The sequence below is a fragment of the Lytechinus variegatus genome, chromosome 16 (assembly GCF_018143015.1).
Source record: "Lytechinus variegatus isolate NC3 chromosome 16, Lvar_3.0, whole genome shotgun sequence".
NCBI lineage: Eukaryota > Metazoa > Echinodermata > Echinoidea > Temnopleuroida > Toxopneustidae > Lytechinus > Lytechinus variegatus.
The window spans coordinates 6,813,124-6,836,558 of record NC_054755.1 but is presented as its reverse complement, the minus strand read 5'-3'; the positions used below and the strand labels follow the sequence as shown (position 1 = coordinate 6,836,558).

Below are 23,435 nucleotides of genomic sequence, written 5' to 3'. Positions count from 1 at the left end.
ACATTGGAATTTCAAGCTCCTATTGCTCACCAACGCTTGAACTGTATATAATACATTCGATATCAAATTGTAAAAGAAATTGTGAACTATTTGATAAGTATTTGAAATATGCTAATTGGAGGGGGCATGTGAGGGGGAAAATAAGAGCAAGATTAGGATAAGAGGGAAGGAGGGAGAGAGAGATGAGAATAAAGCGAGAAAAGTGGTGAAGGAGGGGTAAAATTCTGATTGGTCAAGACCAGCTTTGTCTTCTTTCCATTTCGTCTTAATCCTGATGGCCTAATCCTTATTCGTCTACAGCCAGTTTGTCTAGTTTCGTGTAATTCCCAGTTGGGCTATACCTAATGGGTGTTTCATTAAACGGTTCGCAAGTAACAAGCAACTTTACACACAACTGGTGATTCTTCTTGTGATAAATGATACACCTGATTTTCATTGGTGTTGATGTAGTTCCTAAGAAAGGATCACCAGTCAATCATAAAGTCTATCATAATTTACAAATAGCTTTGTGAAACGCCCACCTGGGTCCTGTCTTACAAAGAGTTGTGATTGATCTAATCAATCATAACTCTATGGAAATCCATCAATGTCATAATTTTTTCTACAGGAATATTGCACAATGTCCTTTGTAAAACAAAGAGAACAGTGAATGTATGAATATACATCATAGAAGATATTTTGAACGAACGTGCATTTTAGATGTTGACGCTGCTGGTTTCTTGCAACGTCCAAATAATGTTCAGAAGAGTAAAGTGTAGACGAAACGATAGTAGGACAAATGGGTTTACCCCAAGTGTTAGACTATCCATAGACCAACTGCTTGTGGATTGATTGAATATATTAATCACAATTTCTCAGTCCATCCATCTCTATCTTTCCTTCCTTCTACCCCCCCCCCCCCATTCTGCTGCAGCCTACTCATGCCTTGTGTACTGAAGGCCCTCTCCCTCAGCAAGTTTTGTATGTGCTAAGTCTTTGCGTGGAGACACACTTGTTGATCAAAGTTTCAACCAGGGTCTATGCCTGCAGACTACCCCCCCCCCCCCCCCCTCATTACTCTCGCCCTCACTTTCCCATTCATTTTTTTTATCTCCCATGCACACTTCTTAGGTTTCTGGCGAGCTCTTCCACTATACCATCTGATCAATCCCTTCAGTTGAAATTTCCATTAAAAATACTTTGTTCTGATAAGTGCACTTGAACATTTCCTTTCATGAACTTAAGCGGAAACATGGCGGTCGATCCCTTATCCATGAAATCCTCTTTATAATAACTAAGGATTACTGTGACTTTCTAACCTTCCATTAATTGGACCCTTAATACACGTACCCGTGGGGCAGCAGACAAAGAAAGTTTTTCGAGTCACCACACACAACAGGTCAATCCTTCCCAATGGATCTATTAAAGGCCACCAAACTTTGGGCCAAACTATCCATTCGAACGTGTTTATCGATCTTTTAACAATAGAAGTTGTCTTTCCTTTTCTGGACAGCGCCTATTAGTGTGTCTATGAATAGGGAAAGCTGAATGAAGGCTTGAAATCGTACAATAATATTAGTACCGGAATAAGTACTCGCGACAATGGCGCTCTGAGCGTTGTCATGGAGACGCACTGGATAGGTTGTAAAATCACCAGGTTTGATATCAAAGTAGAATTTATTGTCCCAGAGTTCGATTCAGTGTATATAATACAGCTGATGTAATATTTCTCTAACTAGCCACTTGCGAAGCATATCTTAGGAAATATCCTTTCAATATTATGTTTGGGTTTAGCATTTGGCAGACAGTAAAGTATGGTAATTAAGGGCTTTCATTTCGATTACTCAGCCCCCCCCCCCCCTCAACGAGATGGCATTGCAGTACACACTCTTTTATGCTACAGTCCTACACTCCCACTAATGAAACCAACTCCAATCCGATTGATGGTATGCCATTGGAAAACGCTTTTGTCAGTCTGGAGTCTGTTTCACTGTCTTGTGGAACTGAGCAATATTCCCATCCTGATTCTCAAATTCGATCTTTTTTTTTGGGGGGTGGGTCAATATAAAATCAAAGGACATCGATGAACCAGCCATGCATGTATTTTAATGGCATGTTTTTAGAGCTCACCTACATCACGTTCGAATCCGATTACATTATCGACCAGTAAGCACTGAGGATTATTTTTTTCCTGATGAAGCGTAAAAGAAATGCAACTCGCGAGGAAATGACACCCATCAAAAGCAGAATGGATACTTTAAGCTTCTAGAATCCTGATCGGTCGAGAAGTGGCGAATTTAGATTTTCAGTTCATGCTGGGTGCAGACTGAATTCACCATTTTCATTAGAATTGTTACAGTTTGTAACAATACACAGTTATATAGACTAGGGGTGGTGCTACACAGAGGGGGCAGGGACGACGACCCCACCCGCTTATTTGTAAAAAAAAAATACGCCAGAAAGAGGGGTGCGGGTGGAACGTAAATGGAGAAAGGGAAGATAAAGGGGAAAGAATTAAGAGTATGAAAAGAGACACCTGAGCCATTATAATACCTCTATAATCTAATTAAGAATGACTTCACCCACGCCCCCCCCCTCCGCGCCATCAAATTATCTCAGCGTCGTCCTTGATATAAACTAGGGGGTGAATAACTGACACGAGCTAACTAAAAAGAAAAATAATCGCAGTTCAATAATGCTCAAAGTCGAATGCCCTAATTCTTTCACCTGTAATCACATTTCATAATCATAATTAATTTACTTAAGAGCAATTATAGTTGATTATCATCATAAGCTTAATTAACTAGAAAAATTAAGTGAACTTGATAAGATTTCTTTCACATGAATAATCTATGCACAATATAGGGTTAGCAGGCACCTGGATAGTTTAAAATGAAATATGCAACGGATTCAAGGATTTTTAATCCATTTCTAATACTTTATATGTACACCCATTACTTAATTACCAATATCATATAAAAGCAAACGGAAAAGTCAACTGAGTTTAATAGAAAAAATATATATTTTACTATTAAAATACTCAAATAATAAGCTTCCAGATATAAGTACCTGATCGTTAGTTAAACACACAATAAGAAAAAAAGTGAAAGAAAACGAGGTAAATCGCCACTAAAAGTCATGATAAGTTGACATCTAAAGTAGATATATGCAATCGAAATGTGATCATAAAGAAATCAAAATGTGCGCAATCTCCTCGGAGTGATAAAATCTATAAGTTTTATTCCTAAATCTAAAGATGTTACCATGGTTAAGTCTACACCTGAATAAAATGTCAGCATTATGTTTTCCTAAAGCTTATTTTGATGTATAACTTATCGACGAAATCGATTTTTCGGAATATTTATATCACTTATTAGATTGTTAAAACGTGATACAATAGCTGAACTCGTTGTCATGGTTAATGACGCAAGCATTTTCAATTTCTCATGTTTCTAGTTGCGATTTTGTTTTCTTTATATCTTTTCAAAGAGGTTTGTTGCAATGTAACTTCACAAATTATTGCGTTTTGGTGACCGTTTTATACCCAAAATATCAAATTATCTCTCGGATCGTCTTTTGTGTGTTTTCCAGCAGATACTTTTCGTTTCTAAGGTCGGCTGTGAGTAATAAACGGATTCTAAAAGAATTACGCTGTATAGACAAGTCGATGAGTTCAATAGATAATACAATAACAACAAAAAACAAGATTATCGCCTGAGTGCATTCCAACTATTGCTCAGAACAAGTACAGAGCCTGTGGCAGAACAAATAATACAAGTGCTATTGAGTTTTCAGTGCAAACAGAAATTTATCGTGTGGAGTCGACTCTCTGACCAACACATTTTGTCACTATCAAATTTGTTTTAGGAATGATTGACGTTTTTAATTATTGAACTTCGTTACCCGTGAAGATGTAGAGGTCGGTTTATAGGTTGTTGGGAGGACATTGAAAGGAGGATTCGTTGTAAAACTGGGGGAGACTAGAGGTCACATTGCGGCCTGGACATTCTCGAAAAGTTAATTGCCCGTGGTTTGATGTTTCGGAGTACATTGATTTCCTGTCCGTAAAAGACAACCGTCTTCATAATTCTAGACCCGGATTCTAGATCTTACGATGGTTCACAGACAGCCACTTATTCTGTTGTGAAAGTTGACATTATTTTCTGGATTATTGAAGACTGATCATCGCTAACCTGATGTGAATATTGTTTTCTTTTATTGGATTATAATCGGAGGTATGTGCATACAGGCCACACGACTAAAGTAAACAATCCGTGCGTAAATGTTACTAAGTTGATTTTCATTCCGTGAACGAATACTCCTAAAGTGTCTTGGTCAGTTGAGTGCCGGGGTTGAGTGTTTAAGTCTTCTTGTATTCGCTTCACAAAGATGCCTCATATTGTAATTCAGAATCATAATTATATGCAATTCATATTCCATGCATGACAGACACTACAGTCTATCTGAAGCAGTCTGATAATTAATAGGCCTATGCATTAAAAAATATGATTCCATGGCTATAGACCTACAGTATATGGGCTATATGACCCGGCTGTTTCTATCTTACTTTCAATCGACAGAAAGCATGGGCCTATGTTTCATTTTTTTTCTCCTTTTCTCAAATTTAAAACATTAATCACGTAAATTATCAAACTTGATCTGGCGGCAACTGCAGCCTGCGTTGCGTTAAGATTCATTAAGATTCTTTTATTGGTTAATGTACACATGCAAAAAAATTTGGTTTTAACAATAAGTGTACACAAAGGTGAAAAGTACAATATATAATAACACTAGTTAAAATTTTACATCAACAAACAAGATAAATTAAGCGACCGAAAGACTTACAGGACTATCTTCTCTTCCGTATATTGCTGATGCTGAATTATTAACTTTATGCAATTACTTTGATACCCCTAAAAATTCATAATGCATGTGGATGATGTTAGAAGGTCTGTATGCTGCTATGACATCCCTCCCCCATCCTAGTACATGCGGAATATATTCAGCATTATATAAATTTCAAACACAATTAGTGTAGAAAAATTAGTATACATAATATAGCATTTATATACAAGGCAATGAAAACTATTTAAACGATTTTGGCAATTTTATCTTAATTTTATAGGGGAACCCCATGCAGAACGAAACAAAATAATATTTTAATAGTTTAGGCCCATATTTTAACTTAACGATGGTTTACATGGCAATATTACTTGCAGATGGTCCCACTTTTACATTTCCATCACTGGCGTATAGAGGGGGACTATGTGCAATATACCCAAAAGTGTCAGGCCCAAGAAAATGGAGGGAATGAAAGAAGAAAAAGTGAATACAAAGGAAAATGTAAATCATAATATTTTATTTAAATTTTCTTAATTCTAAATTTGTGTTGTTCACTCGATTTGCTCACTCGTCGTTACATCCCCACCCCCCCCCCCCCCCCCGTGCAATGATGTGCTCCCGCTTTCCATGAATGTTAATTGTTTCTGCTTGTATGAATTGAATTTGAATTTAATTGCAACAAAATCTAAGGGGCGTTGCCACAGAGTGGCAAGGTGTGACACCCCCCCGTAATTTTAAGAAGATAAACGAAATCCGGTGAATCAAAAAATGGGGATGTCATTGAGTTTGGGACGTGTAATCCTGTATTATCACATTAATAATAATATGATAATAAAAAATGAAAACGCAATATAGAAGATCCATTACTATCATTAATTTATTCATTGGAATTTGTTCTCCGATCTTCAATAATTCTTGTTTATTTAGCATGTGTTTGAATAGGAAATGTATGAAAAATAAATGAAGGCAGACAGGGGCGGCGCCACACGCTACAGTGGTGACAGGAGAGGCAACCCCCTCCCCCCACCCACCCTCCCCATGATTTATCAAGAAGTGAAACAACTTTTCAAAAGGAGAAAGGGGGAGGAAGGAAATAGGAGAGAGAAATGTGAAGAAAGAAAAACATAAAAAACAGAGGTATATGTGTCTTGTAACTCCATATTTACCTATATAATTCAAATGATAAAATGGGGCGCAACCCTCCGTCAAGTTATCCTGGCGGCGCCCCTGAAGTCATTCTGACATCATTTCTCACAAGTTCTACCCAGCATGCATCACGTAGTAATTAAATGTGGGAACAACTGTACACGATAGTCATTGTGTCGAATTTAATGTTCCGAATCATGATATATCGATTTTCAGATTGATTTTGTTTGTCAAACATTGTGCATACATACAGCACATTAGAAAAAAAAGTCAAAGAAAGTCCGATCGAGATCGATCTAACAATGCGAGTTTCGATCAGTTGAATGATTTACCAATTAGCCGAGCAAGAAAAGTGTTTTTACAAAATTATGAAGATCCGACGATAGCTGACCACATTTTTATATTTTAAAGTATGTTCCTCTTATGTTCATGTCAGTGGAAGTGTGATAAATGAACAAATACTAACAATTCTTACATCTTAATTTTGTGATTCAAGATTCAAATATTTATTGTCTGTAAAAACACAGAAATTCGGACTCCGCTGGCACTAAAATTTACATGGCAACACTTATTCAACATACATACAAAATACAGACATAAATAATCAGTACAAAAATATCAGTATATAATTCCACCAATTTTCAGCATTCTCTATATAGCACGCCCACACCACTGCAGATGCGCATAACAACAGATTAAGCGAATCCGCGCCACAGCACCGGTGCGGCGAGCCAGAGAATACTGAAAAATCCTGAAAAATGCCTTTAAGTAAGGAAATGGGTCTTGGATGATAATTATGATATGTATTTATATGCTCTACTCTCTAATTGCTTTTCACTCATAAAGTGTTGCTAGAATTACTTGATGTTCATTTATTTGTTAACATTTTTTTGCAAGCAAATTTGTTTTAAAAAGTTGATAATTTCATTTTCATGACTCTGTTTATCATAATTACTCTCCTTTATGTGGAAATATAACTATATCCTGACGACTGAAAATCCTCAATTATTGTTTTTTTTCTTCAAGTGCATTTAAGGCCATAATAAGCCTTATGCATGATATTTTTTTAGTCGTTAGTTTCAAAAGTTCGAAAATTATCATCAGTTCAGAGGAACGCGTAAGTTTCGGACACTGGAGCCCCCTCTTCCATTTTAAAAATAATTTTCCTCCATAAACATTTTCTTAGAATATCTCCATAAATGCCTGAGTGATGAGACTTTTACATGTCAAATAAAAGTCGCAGCATTTTTCACATATTTTATGGGGCTGCTTAATTGCTCCTTTTCTTACTCGAATATTTAATTTAAAAAATAATTGTACTTATATATAGCCCAACGCTCAGACCCCTCAACATTTTTGTGCTTCATTACCCAGTGCTCAGGGAAAGGACTATTATGTTCCCATGCATTCTGTTTAGATTTCACCCCCCCCCCCCTTTATCGACGGACACGTCTAGATTCTACATCAGGGGAACAATGATACATGAAACGATTCGTATTACAAATTTTCAGTAGCTTGTAACATTTGTCAGCGAAAATATTTGTGATACGAGTCCGAATCACTGACCTACAGCCAGTGACACAACGAAGTGGCCTCAATATTTGTGCCCCATCCAAACAACCTTCGATTGGGGGTGATCCCTGATGTGGTTACAATATACCTGTACCTGTACGGTTCTTATTCGACTTTCTCCTGTACCTCTTCTAACTGCACACCGCCCCCTATTGACCTTATTGTTTTGTTTATTTCTGAGTTAATTGCTATATAGGGCAATCACATTGTTTGCCGTTTCCATGATGATCCCCATGCAGTACGCAGAACGGACCTCTTCACATGAAATACAATCAAAGAAGCTTCTCTTCGTCGCTTACACCCAGAACTTCTTGTTCTTTGTTTTCTTTCAATAAACCAATCCAAAAGTAGGCAACATCCCTTTTTCATCCTCACACATATTCTCTCTAATCCACACTGCAAACGAAAATATCGACGATTATATACCACTAAACCACTTGAGGTGTCAGAAGTCCAATAAAAGCTGCTGAACTCCGCGAAACAAAACGTTTTTATATATATCTTATCGATTTTCTTAACGTATCTGTACACCTTAGGTGATGATGACGTCATTGTGCTCAATGGATTTGAGAGATCTTCTTTATGTATCTTTATTGCAGCGTTTTGTTATTTCAAAGAGGCCGACACCTTTCACTCCTTATCTGAGATAGGCAATCGCTAGAGTAAATGTGGGTCTTGGGCTTGAGGGGGGTATCGGACCCGAAAAGTTCCAGGACCACGGTGAATTACAACAAAGGGAGGGAAAAGAATACTATTATGCCCAAATCTATCACAAAATTAGATGTAAAAGGGCCTTAGAATATGGGTAGCTTATATACCGTCCATTGGTGTACAGTATTTGAGGGCTTGCCCGTCCAAAAGATCCACGGCCAATTAAAAAGAGGGAAGGAGAATGATTATGTAGAAACCTGTCACCGACTTATTTTTATTAGAAAGGCTATAATTATTCGCTTCGCTCACTCGCAGCTCTTTTATTATAATTTTGCCCTACACTAATTATTATGCCGCCACAAAATTGTTGGCTCTGTGCGTTGCCGATGCCTTCCACGATGTGTATTAGTCGACATTTTATTTTAATGATAAAGTACATGAATTTGTTTATGAAAAGAAAATACAACTCAATAGCATTCATTTCGAAGTGAACACCTTTTTATCTTACTAGTGCACAGTTGCATATCTGCCGGTTTTACAACATAAATAATCGATCTTAAATTGCTTTGAAAAAATGCAGCTAAATCATGTAGGGGGAACTTAATTAGATTGTCCTTGTTCTATACTTCATGTCTGGCTCAGCTCTTTGTATTATTTTCATATATTGACCCCCCCCCCCTCCCCTTCCCGGCCTTCCCCTATCATTTTTATGTCAAACTTCAGTCATGCTTCTCCCCCTTCCCCTCCCCCTCTCCACTCGCTCTCTCACACTCCTCCCCCCCCCTTCCGTCTTCTGTCTCGCGCTTACTTTCCCCTCCTTTCTCTTTCCTTTGTCTCTTTTTTGATTCTCACCTCTACCTCCCCCTCTCTCCCTCTCTTTCTCATTCTCACCCGAACCATTTCTCTGTCTACTATCTACCTACCTTACCGAACCCTCACATCCCGTATCCCCGTTCACCTTACCCGTCTTCTTGGTCGTTAATATTTTTACTGAAATTTGAAACACCAGTATAAAGCGCCCTACAAATGTTATTATTATTATTGTCTTTCCTTTTTCTGACGAAAATATGGCCAAAAATAGGATCAATTCCAAAAGAAAAATAAGATGTAGGTTAATCCGATACCAATCAATATTTACTGTACCGGGGGGCATACCCCTTTAGGGGAACATTCATTGATATTTACAATATTATGGCTTCGTCATTAGTTGTATGACTTCGCACATGCGCACAAGGACATTATTGATGATTAGCAACAGCTTATTAAAGTCATAATGGGGCGATAACACTCTATCATTGTGTGCATTCGATATTTGACACTTAGACAGGACGTACGTCTTACGCCTTATATTTGGATACTTGTTGGAATATACGAGTACATGTGGATATTTTAAATGGTCTATAAGGAATGATTTCGTTTTGGTGCCACTATTTGTTTTGAGAGTTCGATAGATCATATTTAAAAAATGGCCGGTGAGTATACGTAAGAATAAAACCACTGTCGCCATCATCATCATCACCATCGTCATCTCATCATCATCATCATCATCACCATCATCACCACCACTACCACCACCACCACCACCACAATCATCATCATCAGCGTTATTATCATATTATCATTATCATTTTAATTCCCACCACCACAGCCGCCATCACCATCGCCATCACTGTCATCATCACCATCACCTCCACCACCATCATCATCACCATCACCATCATCACCACCATCATCATCATCATCACTATCATCATATTATCATCATCATCACCTCCACCACCATCATCATCATCATCATCATCATACTATCATCATCATCATTATTTAAATTCCCACCACCACAGCCGCCGCCACCGTCACCATCACTGCCATCATCACCACCACCTCTACAATCAGTTCATATTAATCGTCTCTATAGCTATCAATGTCGTTGTTATTTACATCATTATCGGACAAAATTGTCTGAAAGTCGACAAAGTCTGATTTATGAAACAGTTACCATAGAAACAGTGTTTATCAGTCTATCAAAATCAAGGAAAGATGTCAGATCTGACAACTTGTCGGACAGCCCATTTTGATGAGACTCTCACCAGATTACGTGTTATTATCATTTTTTTATATGCGAATCTTCAAGATGTATCTAAGAATCACTAGAAGCCAAAAGCATGTACCCTATTTTGATGGTCCTTACCAGCTTATGTCGAGAGAATTCATCAGCTCAAATTGTCGTTCTTTTAAGTAATTTATTTTTTTCAGTCTGACTTATAGTCCTATAGTGCCTGATTCTTGAAGCTTTCAGACGAGTGTACCATATTTTCTAGCCCCATTTACCGTTTTAGTGCTTCAAATTACATGCATAATTGTCTTTATGTCTCATTTGAGCGTTAGGCATTATAGAAACCAAAGGTCATTTATAAAAATAAATATTTGTCAATATGTTCAGATTATATTATTTTTATCTTTAATAGGATATGGATATGACAATTTAGTCTAAATTATATAGAGACATGATCTGATAAGGGGACTGATTTTATATATTTGGGCAGTCGAATCTGTATCTCATATATAGTATTTATTCTGATTTATCTCATGGTAATATGTGCATGTACATTAGACTTAAAAAAAAGACTGTCACGAAAATGGATTAACCGTTGCTCTTTAAAAAAGAACATCTTGAACAACTGTAAAACAACTAATTGCTATGAAAATCGGTCTAATATTTCGTGATACAATAACATTGGGACATTCTTAGTCTAACTGCTGAGTATACGTTTATATCTTTTGAATTGTAAATATCAAATCTGAATTAGTCAAAGTTTTATAATTTCCTATATGCAAATTAGAATAATTCGACTTTATGATACATATGCATGTATGTATGTAATGTATGTATGTGGGTGTGTGTGTGTGTGTATGTATGTATATGTGTATATATATATATATATATATATATATATTATATATATATATATATATATATATATATATATATATATATATATATATAATCTTTACACGTAGTAACTTTTCTACATAATAATTTTGTATTGTTGATTCATAATGATAAATGTGTGAAAATCACTTATTGCCATGTCCGTCGCTATGGTAAACAAAACATATTTTGGTACCTTTGACATACATGCACATTATAGAGAGGCTATTTATTTCTGAACGAGTTCATCAAGCTAAATATCAATTTATTGTGACAAAAAGATAATGAGAAACCATAATAACAGGAAACCTTATTTAAATACAACATGGGATGAAATATGATAGAGAATATAATAAAACAAAAAAAATGACTTTTAATTCTACATAACGTTTGCTAGTAGGCTAAATTATTCCGAAAGAATAATTTTATAGTTTCATGTTAATAAATGAGTATAAAACAGTTATTTACTATGATTTACAAGCCCGTCGCTATGGTAAACAATTTATATTCTTTCACTTGGCATAATATAGGGAGACATGTTTGTTTCTGAACCACGTACTTCGATCTATTTGAAGGCTATCTTTTGTATGTTCTCAAGCACTTCTCGTGGAATGATGAAAAATAAGTCTCGAGTAAAATCTTGAAAACCACGTAATAATTTATCTCAGACAATGGAAAATCAATCAAGGAACACTGAATGGCTTCCCTATTTCTTTTAAGGATTTGAGTAACTCGCCTGTAGATCGATACGGGGAAGAATAGATATTTTGTACATCGCTTATTTGTGTAGTGTATATGTAGGGTGACTACCCTATACACGTGTAAATGTGTGTACTTCGAGAAGAAGAGCAGGCCGGAGTCCGTTTCTTAAAGATTTCTAATAATAACAAATGCACAATTTCTGTAAGAAGCTTACTATCAGCCAATCATGTTGAAGGATTTGGGTAGCTTTTTACTGATATTGCAATGTTGTTATTATAACAAGTTTTATGAAACGGACCCCTGGTTTATATCCAATTGGTGGTCTGCTATCAATTCGGTTTAATTGCCATTTGGGTCCCGTTCCCCGTTTCACCAAGACTTGTCATAATAGCAAATAGTCAATTTATGTAACAAGTTTGCTATCAACCAGTCAAATTTGATAAATTCAGTAGCTTAAATCTGTTATTGCACATTTTGTCACAAGTTTTATGAAATGGTCTCCTGCATGGGTCCATGGACAACATCTATAACAATTTGACCATCAGCCAACCAGATTGAAGGATTCAAGGATAGCTTCTAATTGTTATTGTAGATTTGTAATTATAACAAGTTTTATGAAACGGACTCCTTGTATTCTCCATCCTGCAATATTTTTATACCAAGTTCAATCGTTTGATAGCGCTATCCAATGCATTTTCACTCTAAAAAACGAAGAGCTAATTTAGCTCTTAAAGAGCGTGTATAGTGACTGCACTTCGGAGTGCTGATTTTTCTCGTTCAAATTTGTACTAAACAAATCAGCAATCCGAAGTGCAGTCACTATACACGCTCTTTAAGAGCTAATTAGTTCTTCGTTTTTTTAGGGTGTTAAACATATATGTTTTAAACATATATGTTTTCACTGCATCTATTTTTCAAGATGTAATTTTTTCACATTTCTTGCTGATTTGTTTCTGATATCTATATGTATTTTCTGAAATCGATATAAACTTTTAATTATAGTTTTGATACAATCATCACGAATCCTGAATTTTGTTTCTTCTTTAGAAGACGAATTTGACGAGAAGATGACCAATGCCGACTACCAGGCGCTTCTCTATTCAAGAGATCGTCTGTCTCTACTTCAGAAGGGACTTACGGCAGTACTGAACGCCATGCAGGGTGTACTAGCAGTACAGGATGATCTGGCATCAGGAGGGATGATGTCCATCAAATCAGCAGAACATGCCAAACAACTTGAACAAATCGTGAGTATGATCTTTAAAGAATGAAAAAAAATATTTTAAACAATAATTTTAGGAATGTATTCAAATGTGAATATTATAGGACTTCTAGGTTTATGTGGTATTCACCAACTATTCAATCCTTCATCCGTCCAATTAATAAATTAACCAACATAATAATCAAATTGACCAAACAATAAATCAATCAGTCAACCAATCAATCGTCCATCTATCTATCCATCAAATCAACAACCAATAAATAAACCAGTCAGCTTACCAATCACTCGTCAATTAATCAAATAATCAGTCATCGATATACCAACTAACCATCGTGATCGTTTAATATTTCAAAATGCGGAGGTGCCGTGGCCGAGTGGTCTAAGGCGCCTTGCTATACATGGAAAGTCCGGAGTTCGATCCCGGCCGCGGCACCTATGCCCGTGAGCAAGGCATTCAATCTGCAATGCTCTTTTATCCTGCTTTCAAATAAATGAAAATGCTATATGCATTATTGGCAACTAGGTGTGCACTTGTTTAAAAAAAAAAAAAAAAAAAAAAAAAAAAAAAAAAATGCAAGTTAGACCTCATATTACATTCAAAGCTAACATTATCATGTATCTGGTCCGATGAGACTTGTTAAAATCAACGGTAAAATATCTTTAAAATCAATTTCTACCAAACAGGATAAAGATTGCTGGGAAAGGATACGAGTTGAGCTTCTGGATGTCTACAAATCTTTCAAGAAGAGGGCATCAATACCTGGTACTGAAATCAATGGTAATGATGTCAAGGACAAGTCTGCTGCGGAGTGTCTTCTCGGACTCACAGAGCGGGTGGATGATGTTAAAAAGGGTCTTGACACAAGGTTAAAGGTCAGTTCGTACGCGAAGCGCATCCTTGATGTCTGTTAGGGGTGGAAAATTTTGAATAGTTTTAAATAATTTAATTAAGTTTAAATAATTATTTTTTGGTATAGTATATGTACAGATCTGTAGGCCTATATACTTGCTGAGAGATTGCCAAGGTGTTGACCCGTAATGCCATATTCCCTTTGTATACCTCTGTGCATTTTCCAGCTTTGGAAATTCATAAAGATGCAAACAAAACTGTGCAGTATCTTTGTAACTGTGCTCCATATCTTTGAACTTTATTTCAATAATATTCAAAATTTTAGTCTCACATAAGAAGAAAGGTAAATATTTTGCCTCGCATGATTGTATTTCCAGTGTTAACAAGTGATCATGATTTCATTTTTTCCGTTTTTAGGTGACTGCCAAAAGAGAAGAAAATATGATAAAAGAAGTCAGGTTATTACAAGGTAAGTGAAAAAAGGGGGCCAATGTGATCTAAGGCTACAAGTATTATGACCTCACCCCAACTTTCCCCTCCCACTACCGCTCTCCCCCTCCCCTCTCCCCATTCCTCCCCCTCCCCCTCTCTCTCCCTCTCTACCTATCTACATATACCACCCCCCCCCCCCCCCACCCTTTTCTCTCCTCTCTTTCCGTTTCTCATTCAATCCGCATCTTTCTTTTATTTCATACTTTCTTTCTTTTCTATATTTCCTTTGTAACATCATTTGCCTCCAACGCATTTCGTCTTTCCAAACGTGGCCCTCCTGTGACAACCTCATTTTTTTTTTGAAGATATAAATTCTCTCCTTTATCGTCTGGTGGTTATAAAATACAGGAGTAATGACGTCATTGGACATATTGTACATTTCATCGATTTTATACATATCGGCGTCCTAAGCACGATGAAAAAACCCACAGCGTAATTTGGTAGCAACCAGTTCGATATGGGGCACGAGATATGACCATTTGATGAATACTAATTATCTCTATTGAAATCAATGTATTATTGGCCTGGCCCTTCGTTACTTTTAGTTATGGCTATCCGGTATATTTGATAATTTTCAGAACAACTTTATGATGAGAGGCAGCAGAGTGTGGAACTGAAATGGAAAGCCCAGGAAGCGACGGAAAACGCGGGAAAATACACAGTACCCGTCTTACAACAGCAGCTCAAAGAAAAACAAGAAGAAATCTCACAGTAAGAATTACAATTATCCAAGTTTTGTAATAATTATGTGATTAGAATTATTTGCGCATGAATCTATTAGTATTTCATTATAAGAAATATGAATTCCGCTGAATAGATAGTATATTATTCATGTTCCGTATAAAATCAGAAAAAATGCAAAACGGATGGATGACCCATCATATTCAGTATATAGATGTATATTATGTAAATTATGAATATATTAAAACTGGATATTGATGAATATTATATAATATAATTGGTAATATGATGATATTGCTGAATTTATTAAATGTTTATTCCATTTTGTTTCCTTAGAATCTTAGTTCTCGTTTTAATTCAAGAACCCCGAACTTTTGATCATTTAAAAAGCTATCAATGACCTGCAATGTGACTACCTGATTTCAGTGTGTCGAGAAGATGAGAGGAGCTTGGTTCTAAAAAATTATAGAAACATGACAATCCATTCCCTTCTTTATTATCAAATAAATCAATGAATGCTGTGTTCCCCCACATACCTTGAAGGAAGTTAAATATAATATGCACTAATAAATAAAAACTTCTTAGAGTAACACGATAAAATGGACAGGTGGTTCAACTTTGATTTTAGTCACATTTGTCAATTTTCTTGTTATATTTGACCAGAACACTGTCATTCTGACGAGAATATACTCAAGATATACCACATTTACACTGTGAAAACAACTAACAACTACTGTTTAAGATTTTTAAATAAGTTGTTTAAAAAGTTAAAACAATTACAAAAAGTTTAAACAACTTGTTGTTAGAGTGACAAGCTTAAACTATTTTTTTAGTCCACCCATCTAGGTATATTTATCGCTTATTTTGTTTTCGAGTGAATTGATATTTTTTTCTTCTCAATTCTAAATGTCTAATATCTAAACATTAAAACGAAATAGTACCGCCCAACTATTGGATAAAGAAGGTTAAACTGATAGAATGTTATCGGCTACGAAAATAGAAGAGTAAAGACGTTATCAAGTTTATTCATTAGTATTTTTTCTCATTTGTTTTTCTAAAGATTAAAACGAAATAGTACCGTCCAATTATGGGATAAAGAAAAGGCAAAGTTAATAGAAGGTTACAAGACGCGAGAAGAGAAACTCACCAAAGAATTAGCTGACACTCAAAAGAGGTTTGAAGATATGAAGGAGAAACTGACAGAAAAATTAAGAGTAAGTATGCGAAGTAAGAAAAATGTTTTGGAAATAATTAGTCTGATATTAAAGAGACAGATGCTTCTTTTATCATTATATCGTTGTTGTCTTGTTTATATGCTATATTGCTTGAAGGGAATAAACGAACTTTTTTATTTAAACATGTCAACTTTCAATGTCTCGACTGAGTTTTAAGGCGTCAGTTATATCAACGTCCGATACTTAACTTGCGTATTATTGTTGCGTTTATTTTTCTATAATTCAGCTTATATATTATAGGCCTACTATATATTTTAGGCATGTTGGAGACGAGTTGTTTTCATGAGATATACACAAAAATAAACAAATAAAGCTGTGACATTGTGTAATCTTATTCTCATATTTAGTTGTTGGCTAATTTTCATTAGTGGCTAGCATGACTTGTGATGCAATTATGAATACGTTGAAGAGAAAAACTTATCTCCTCTTGCGATTTGTATGATAAGGAAATTATTTCTTTCCTTAAAATGGAATATGGATTGGTTAACTTGGAGCTTGGTTGATTATTTCCAGATGATTTGTACTCATTTTTTGCAAATGTATATATGAATTTGTTTAGGAAACAGAAGAGAAGCTGAAAATGCAGAAGATGAAAGATGCCCTTGATAAGAAAATCATCAACAGAAACGGTAAAAACAAAAAAAAACTTGATTTGACAATATTAACACTTTATCAAAAATACAAAACTAATGTTTCGCGAAGGTGTATTTTGAAATTTACTCAAAATATTATCATATCATTATTATTATTATAGTTTTACGTTTTAATTTACAATAAGATGGACTAATGATTTATTAAGGATATACATGATTTAAGTCGCATTTAAGCAGTTTTACATTTCGAAAGATTTTTGTTCAATTCGAAGATGCTTCCTTCCTTATTGAAAATACATTTATACGTCATTGTTTCATTCATTTCATGCATTACCCCTTGCTAATCCACATACATCCATTATATTAATTGCAATTAACTTTCAACGAGTTCATTAGCTCACCTATGAATTTATCAAGCTTTCTTTAGTTTCTTTAAGACATAAATTTACATGACGAATTCCATTTGATTACCATTCGCTTCAATTTCGAAGAAGTGTGAGGACTTTGATTAATATTCATAGATGCTAACACTTTGGCACGGATCCAGGGGATAACATAGGAGGAAAATTAAACCCCTCCCTCTGATTTGACTAAAAATTTATACACAAAAATACCCTTGGTATTGAGTCCCCTTGTTACACCCACAAATGTAATAATCGCCCACAAATGTAATAACGCCCACAAATGTAATAACACTTTACCCACAAATGTAATAACACTTTACCCACAAATGCAATAATTTTTGATCGCCCACAAATGTAATAACACTTTACCCACAAATGTAATAACGCCCACAAATGTAATAACACTTTACCCACAAATGTAATAATGCACTTTACCCACAATGTAATAATGACTTTACCTACAAATGTAATAAATTTGAAGTGATTTTTGGCGAATTCGTTCTAAACTCCCGGTGGGGTCACTCAATATGACTTGGGGACCGCATGACCGTTACCAAAATCGCGGGAAAAGGGGTCAATTTCACAGAACGTCCGCGGACAGAACATTCCTCGAAGTAGTGAAAATAGGGGTGCTCACCGTCCTCGATCTGATGGAAATAGGGGTCAGGAAAAAGGGGAGAATGATTACGGGAAGTAAAATCTGTCGCCGAGTCACCAGCCGCAGAGGGTACGCGCATCATCCTCTGTATCTTTATATGGACAACTCTACATCTATTTTTACAAAGAATTCTACTTTTCTTATTTTTCAAGAAAATAAATAAAGTTCTTTTGGATTATTGTATCAGTATGACATGGCTCTTGGTCATCTTTAAGGACTGAGCACTCTGACACCTGTGTTGCAATTTCCTCTGAGGAAAGGGTGTAAATGCCCTGTCCTTGAAATACGGTAAATAGGGGTAAATTTGCGAAATGGGCAAAAGTGTCCTTACAATCTTATAATTAGGGGTGTTTCAAGGTACCATTTTACCGCAATTTTGTCCTTGTTTTGCGTGAAAATAGGGGGTAAATTTCACAAAATGTCCTTGAAATTGACTGCAATAGGGGGTCACTTGCATTTGTGGTAACGGTCATACGTGTCCCCCTCTGTGGCTCAGTGACCCCACCGGGTCTAAACTAATATCCCATAGTAATGCGTTCATATAGCACAAAAGTTCAAAGTCTTTTTTCCAGACCCGGTTAATGAAATATTACAGTACAAGTCCAAGTCTTTTTCCAGACCCGGTTTTTCAAAATTATAATATACGTCCAAAGTCTTTTTACCAGACCCGGTTGTTTCAAAATTATAATATACGTCCAAAGTCTTTTTTCCAGACCCGGTCGTTTCAAAAGTTATAATATACGTCGGTGAGGGGTAAAGACAACACTCTAAGCCCAAGCATTTAAGTGGGTTTAATTTTGAAGATTGGTCTCAGCTGTCATTTTTTTTTCAATATCTCTTTATCTTTTAAATAACCGGGTCCAGACGAAAGACTAAGCATAATACTCGTGTTATTCCACAAGAATAAGAATATGAGTCTTTTGTTTTTAGGATTGTTTAAATCATTTTTAAATCACCGGGTCTGGAATAAAGACAACGCTCTAAACGTGTGCTTTTCTACATGCATGGTCTTAATTTGAAGGATTGTTGGTTCTTAGATTCGTTGTTGGGGGTTGAGTTTTATTGATTTTTTATTCCTGAAATAATTGTGTCTGGAGGAAAGTCGATCTTCGACAATCGGTCTTCATGTTGTTCCACAGTAATTAGATTATTGGGTATTCGTTTTAGAATATTTGTAAAAACTATTTTATTTTTCAAATAGTAACCAAGTCTGGAGAAAGGATGTCTGCTTTACCCACGCGTTATTACAATGTTTTGTAGGAGTAGTAGTATTATTTTTAAAAAGACGTATTTTTACTGGGTGAAACTTTGGAAATTTGGTCTTAGATTCGAAGTTTTTCAGTTATTTTTTTAATAGCCGGGTCTGGAGGAAAGAGTACGTTTTAAAACTCGTGTTATTCCACGAGAATAAGAATATAAGGTCTTATGTTAGAAGATTTTTTTTCGTAACTGTTAGGTCTGGAATAAAGACAACACTCTAAGCCTCTTTTAAAACAGGTTCTTAGGTTGAAGGTTTGTTTGGTCTTAAACTTTGATTTTTTTAATTCTTACTATTAGCGTTTTTTTTTGTTGAAGAAAAAAATGGTCGGGCTGAAAGACTACGCTATATATCCAGCATTAATAAGATTATGGGGTCTTTATACTGTTTTTAAACTGTTATTCATAATGTTTAAATAACAGGTAACCGGGTCTGGAGAAAAGACTAAGCTCGATTCCCATTTTTTCCACAGGAATATCATTATCGTATCTTAGTTTGGACTTATATTATAAATTTTGAAATAACAGGGTCAGGAAAAAGACTTTGGACTTATTAAAATTCTTGAAACAACCGGGTCTGGAAAAAAGACTTTGGATTTATATTATAATTTTTGAAACAACCGGGTCTGGAAAAAAGACTTTGGATTAATATTATAATTTTTGAAATAACCGGGTCTGGAAAAAAAGACTTTGGACTTATATCACAATTTTTTAAACAACCGGGTCTGGAAAAAAAGACTTTGGACTTTTATTATATTTTTTTAAACAACCGGGTCTGGAAAAAAGACTTTGGATTTATATTATAATTTTTGAAACAACCGGGTCTGGAAAAAAAGACTTTGGACTTTTATTATATTTTTTTAAACAACCGGGTCTGGAAAAAAGACTTTGGATTTATATTATAATTTTTGAAACAAACGGGTCTGGAAAAAAAGACTTTGGACTTTTATTATATTTTTTCAAACAACCGGGTCTGGAAAAAAGACTTTGGATTTATATTATAATTTTTGAAACAACCGGGTCTGGAAGAAAGACTTTGGACTTGTACTTTGATGTTTTATTAACCCGGTCTGAAAAAAAGACTTTGCACTTTTGTGCTATATGAACGTATTACTTTAGGATTTTAGTTTAGAACGGATTCGCCAAAAATCCCTTCAAATTTATTACATTTGTGGGTAAAGTCATTATTACATTTGTGGGCGATCAAAAATTATTACATTTGTGGGTAAAGTGTTATTACATTTGTGGGCGTTATTACATTTGTGGGTAAAGTGTTATTACATTTGTGGGCGTTATTACATTTGTGGGTGCAACACCCCTCCCATCAGATGTCCAAATTCTGACTTGAGGATCAAAAATGGTTTTGATTTGAAGAGAAGAAATTTGTCTTTTCGGTTCATCAAAAAGAAATTCTATGCCCCTTAATTCTGGATCCGCCATTGGGGAGAATGTACACGCTATGAAAATGCACTCTCTTCAAAGTTGAAGAGATACTTCATCAGAGTGGTATTTAATATATTCTGTTTTAATAAATGTCAATTTTTCATGTTATTTTAGTAAAATCTAGTCATCAGTTTGAAATGATATCCATTAAAGGTCAAGTCCACCTCTGAAAAATGTTGATTTGAATCAATAGAGACAAATCAGACAAGCACAATGCTGAAAATTTCATCAAAATCGGATGTAAAATAAGAAAGTTATGACATTTCAAAGTTTCGCTTATTTTCAACAAAATATATAGTTATATGATCGAGCCAGTTACATCCAAATGAGAGAGTCGATGATGTCACTCACGCACCATTTCTTTTGTTTTTTATTGTTTGAAGACAATATTTCAATTTTTACGAATTTGACGATTAGGACCTCCTTGCCTGAAGCACAAAATGTTAAAATATTGGAATTCCACGTATTCGGGGAGGAATGAAACTTCATTTGACATGACAATGGCGAGAAAATAACAATATTTCATATTTCATATAATAAAATACAAAAGAAATAGTGAGTGAGTGATGTCATCAACTCTCTCATTTGGATGCAACTGGCTCGTTCATAGAACTATTTTGTTGAAAATAAGCGAAACTTTAAAATAACTCTCTTATTTTACATCCGATTTTGATGAAATGTTCAGAGTTATGCTTGTTGAATTTTTCTCTTTTTATTCAAATCAAGTTTTTGTTGGGATGGACTTGTCCTTTAAATGCCATATGTTAAGGCATTTATTCAAATATTAATCGATTGATTGTACACTGTAAAAACTGTGGTGTTAAAAACTGACACCAATTGGTGTTAATAGAGAACCACACCCTGAGGTGTTAAACTTACACCCTAGAGATCGAACATAACACCAAAGAGTGTAAATGTAACAACCAAAGGTGTTGTAAAAACACCTATAGGTGTAAAACTAACACCACCAATTTAACACCGGTGTAAAATAACTGGTCTGGTCCTCCATGTACACCGGTTAACACCACAGTTTTTGCTGTTTACATTTCTAATTTATTTCATTTCAAATATATTGTTAATCTATCGAGATTATTCGCCGAAACTTTGATTTCAATTTCAATTTCAACCCCAATAGTTTCCAAATCTATGGAATCAATTAACTCATCTTCATCTGAGAGGAATCGTCGTGAAAATGTAGCAGGAGGCAGGTTACACCTTTAGGTTTAGCACGGTACTGGTGTGGTGTCGGGTGTTAATATTGGTGTATGGATGTATACCACTGATCATTATTGAGGGAAATATTGGTGTTATTTCACATTATAGTCTTTACCATCACATAAGCACCTGTTCAAAGTGTAAACGTGTGAAAAGGTCAAGTGATAACTGGAAATGGTTTCATGAATTATTTTATAGCACTAAACACCAGACACCGAGTAAATTTGGAATGTTACACACCTTTCTCATTTCCTTTGGTTTATCTACCTTTGCTTATATACCCTTAGTACAGAGGCCTTCCCTGTAGAATTTTCCTTTTTGTCAAATATCTGATGATATTCTCTTCATGATCTGATCTTAATTTGTTCTTTTTATAAAACAAATTTCCATTCTTTTTTCTCTGCGTTTTAGTTTAGTTTGGCGTGGAATGAGAAAAAGAACCCCCTCCAGTAGTAGGTATTGGATGAGATGCGTGGATGGATGGAAAAAGAGTGATAAGAAGAAGGGAGAGAGAGGGGGAGAGAAGGGATGGATGGTGGAGGGGAGACCGATATGTGAAACTAATTCCTTCGTTTTACTTTGAGTGAGATGTGGAATGGATGGAGGAAAGAGGCGCATACATTCGTATAATTCCGAAGCTTCGTTATTCCGAAAACGAAATAAGGTTCGTAATTTTGAAGGTTCGTTAGTCCGGAAACGTAATGATTAACGAACCATATTTCGTTTTCGGACTTACGAACCTTCGGAACAACGAACCTTATTTCGTTTTCGGATTAACGAACCTTCGAAACAGCGTACCTCATTACGTTTTCGGACTACCGAACCTTCGGAACATCGAAACTTATTTTGTTTACGGATTATCGAATCTTCGGAATAACGAACCTTCGCAATAACGCCACAAATGTTTGGATAAACGAACCCTTTTACGTTTTCGGATTAATGAACAGGTATATAGGCAATTTACGTGTTTCGGAATTACGAAGTGTTGCCGAAAGAGGGTGTCTGAAGGTTTGGATAATGAGTATGAGAGGGGGCGATAGAGGGGGGGATGAGAGGGAGGGGGTGTGAAGGGGAGGGGTTGAATAAGATTTGGACTGGGTGAAAGGAGATAGAGAAAGTAACATGAATGAGAGGAGAGAGAGGGGGTGGATGAGATGCGAGAACGGATAGACAGAGGGTGAGCTGGGCAGCGTTTCATGAAAGTACTTGTTGGATGTTATATCCGACAAGTCCCCATTTATCCGACAGTTATCATAGTAATAGTGCTTCTCAGCCAATCAGAATCAAGGAAATATGTCATCTGACAACTTGTAGGATAAAGGTGTTGATGAGACGTTCCGCGAACTTTATGAGAGGAGATAGCTCGGATATTTTGAGAAAGGGGGAGAGAGACAAAGGGAGAAACGAAAAACAGAAAGGGGAGAGGGAGCTAGAAATGGACTGAGAACGAACAAGAGATTCACCATATCTTAGTACAATACTTTCCTTATTGTAGAACAGACTGAAATAATATCTTACCAGGTAGATGTAAAACTAGATAGATAACATTATTTTGATGGAT

At 35.6% G+C, this 23,435-nt stretch overlaps 1 protein-coding gene across 3 annotated transcripts in view; it reads left to right on the top strand.

The window, feature by feature from the left end:
* The first annotated feature begins 3,759 nt into the window (after positions 1–3,759).
* The window catches only part of LOC121429706 (myosin-9-like), a 28,244-nt gene continuing 8,568 nt past the window's right edge, over positions 3,760–23,435 (top strand). The window contains exons 1-8 of one of the 3 annotated variants that reach the window (XM_041626877.1): positions 3,760–4,214; positions 12,872–13,071; positions 13,731–13,919; positions 14,314–14,365; positions 14,967–15,099; positions 16,130–16,283; positions 16,864–16,933; positions 21,795–21,863. In XM_041626877.1, coding sequence (XP_041482811.1) covers positions 12,892–13,071; positions 13,731–13,919; positions 14,314–14,365; positions 14,967–15,099; positions 16,130–16,283; positions 16,864–16,933; positions 21,795–21,863 — 847 coding nt within the window. In that variant the 5' untranslated portion in view covers positions 3,760–4,214; positions 12,872–12,891. Of the gene's footprint in view, positions 4,215–9,493; positions 9,663–12,871; positions 13,072–13,730; positions 13,920–14,313; positions 14,366–14,966; positions 15,100–16,129; positions 16,284–16,863; positions 16,934–21,794; positions 21,864–23,435 lie in introns of those variants that run through there. The other 2 variants (XM_041626876.1, XM_041626878.1) reach the window with 2 other exon arrangements.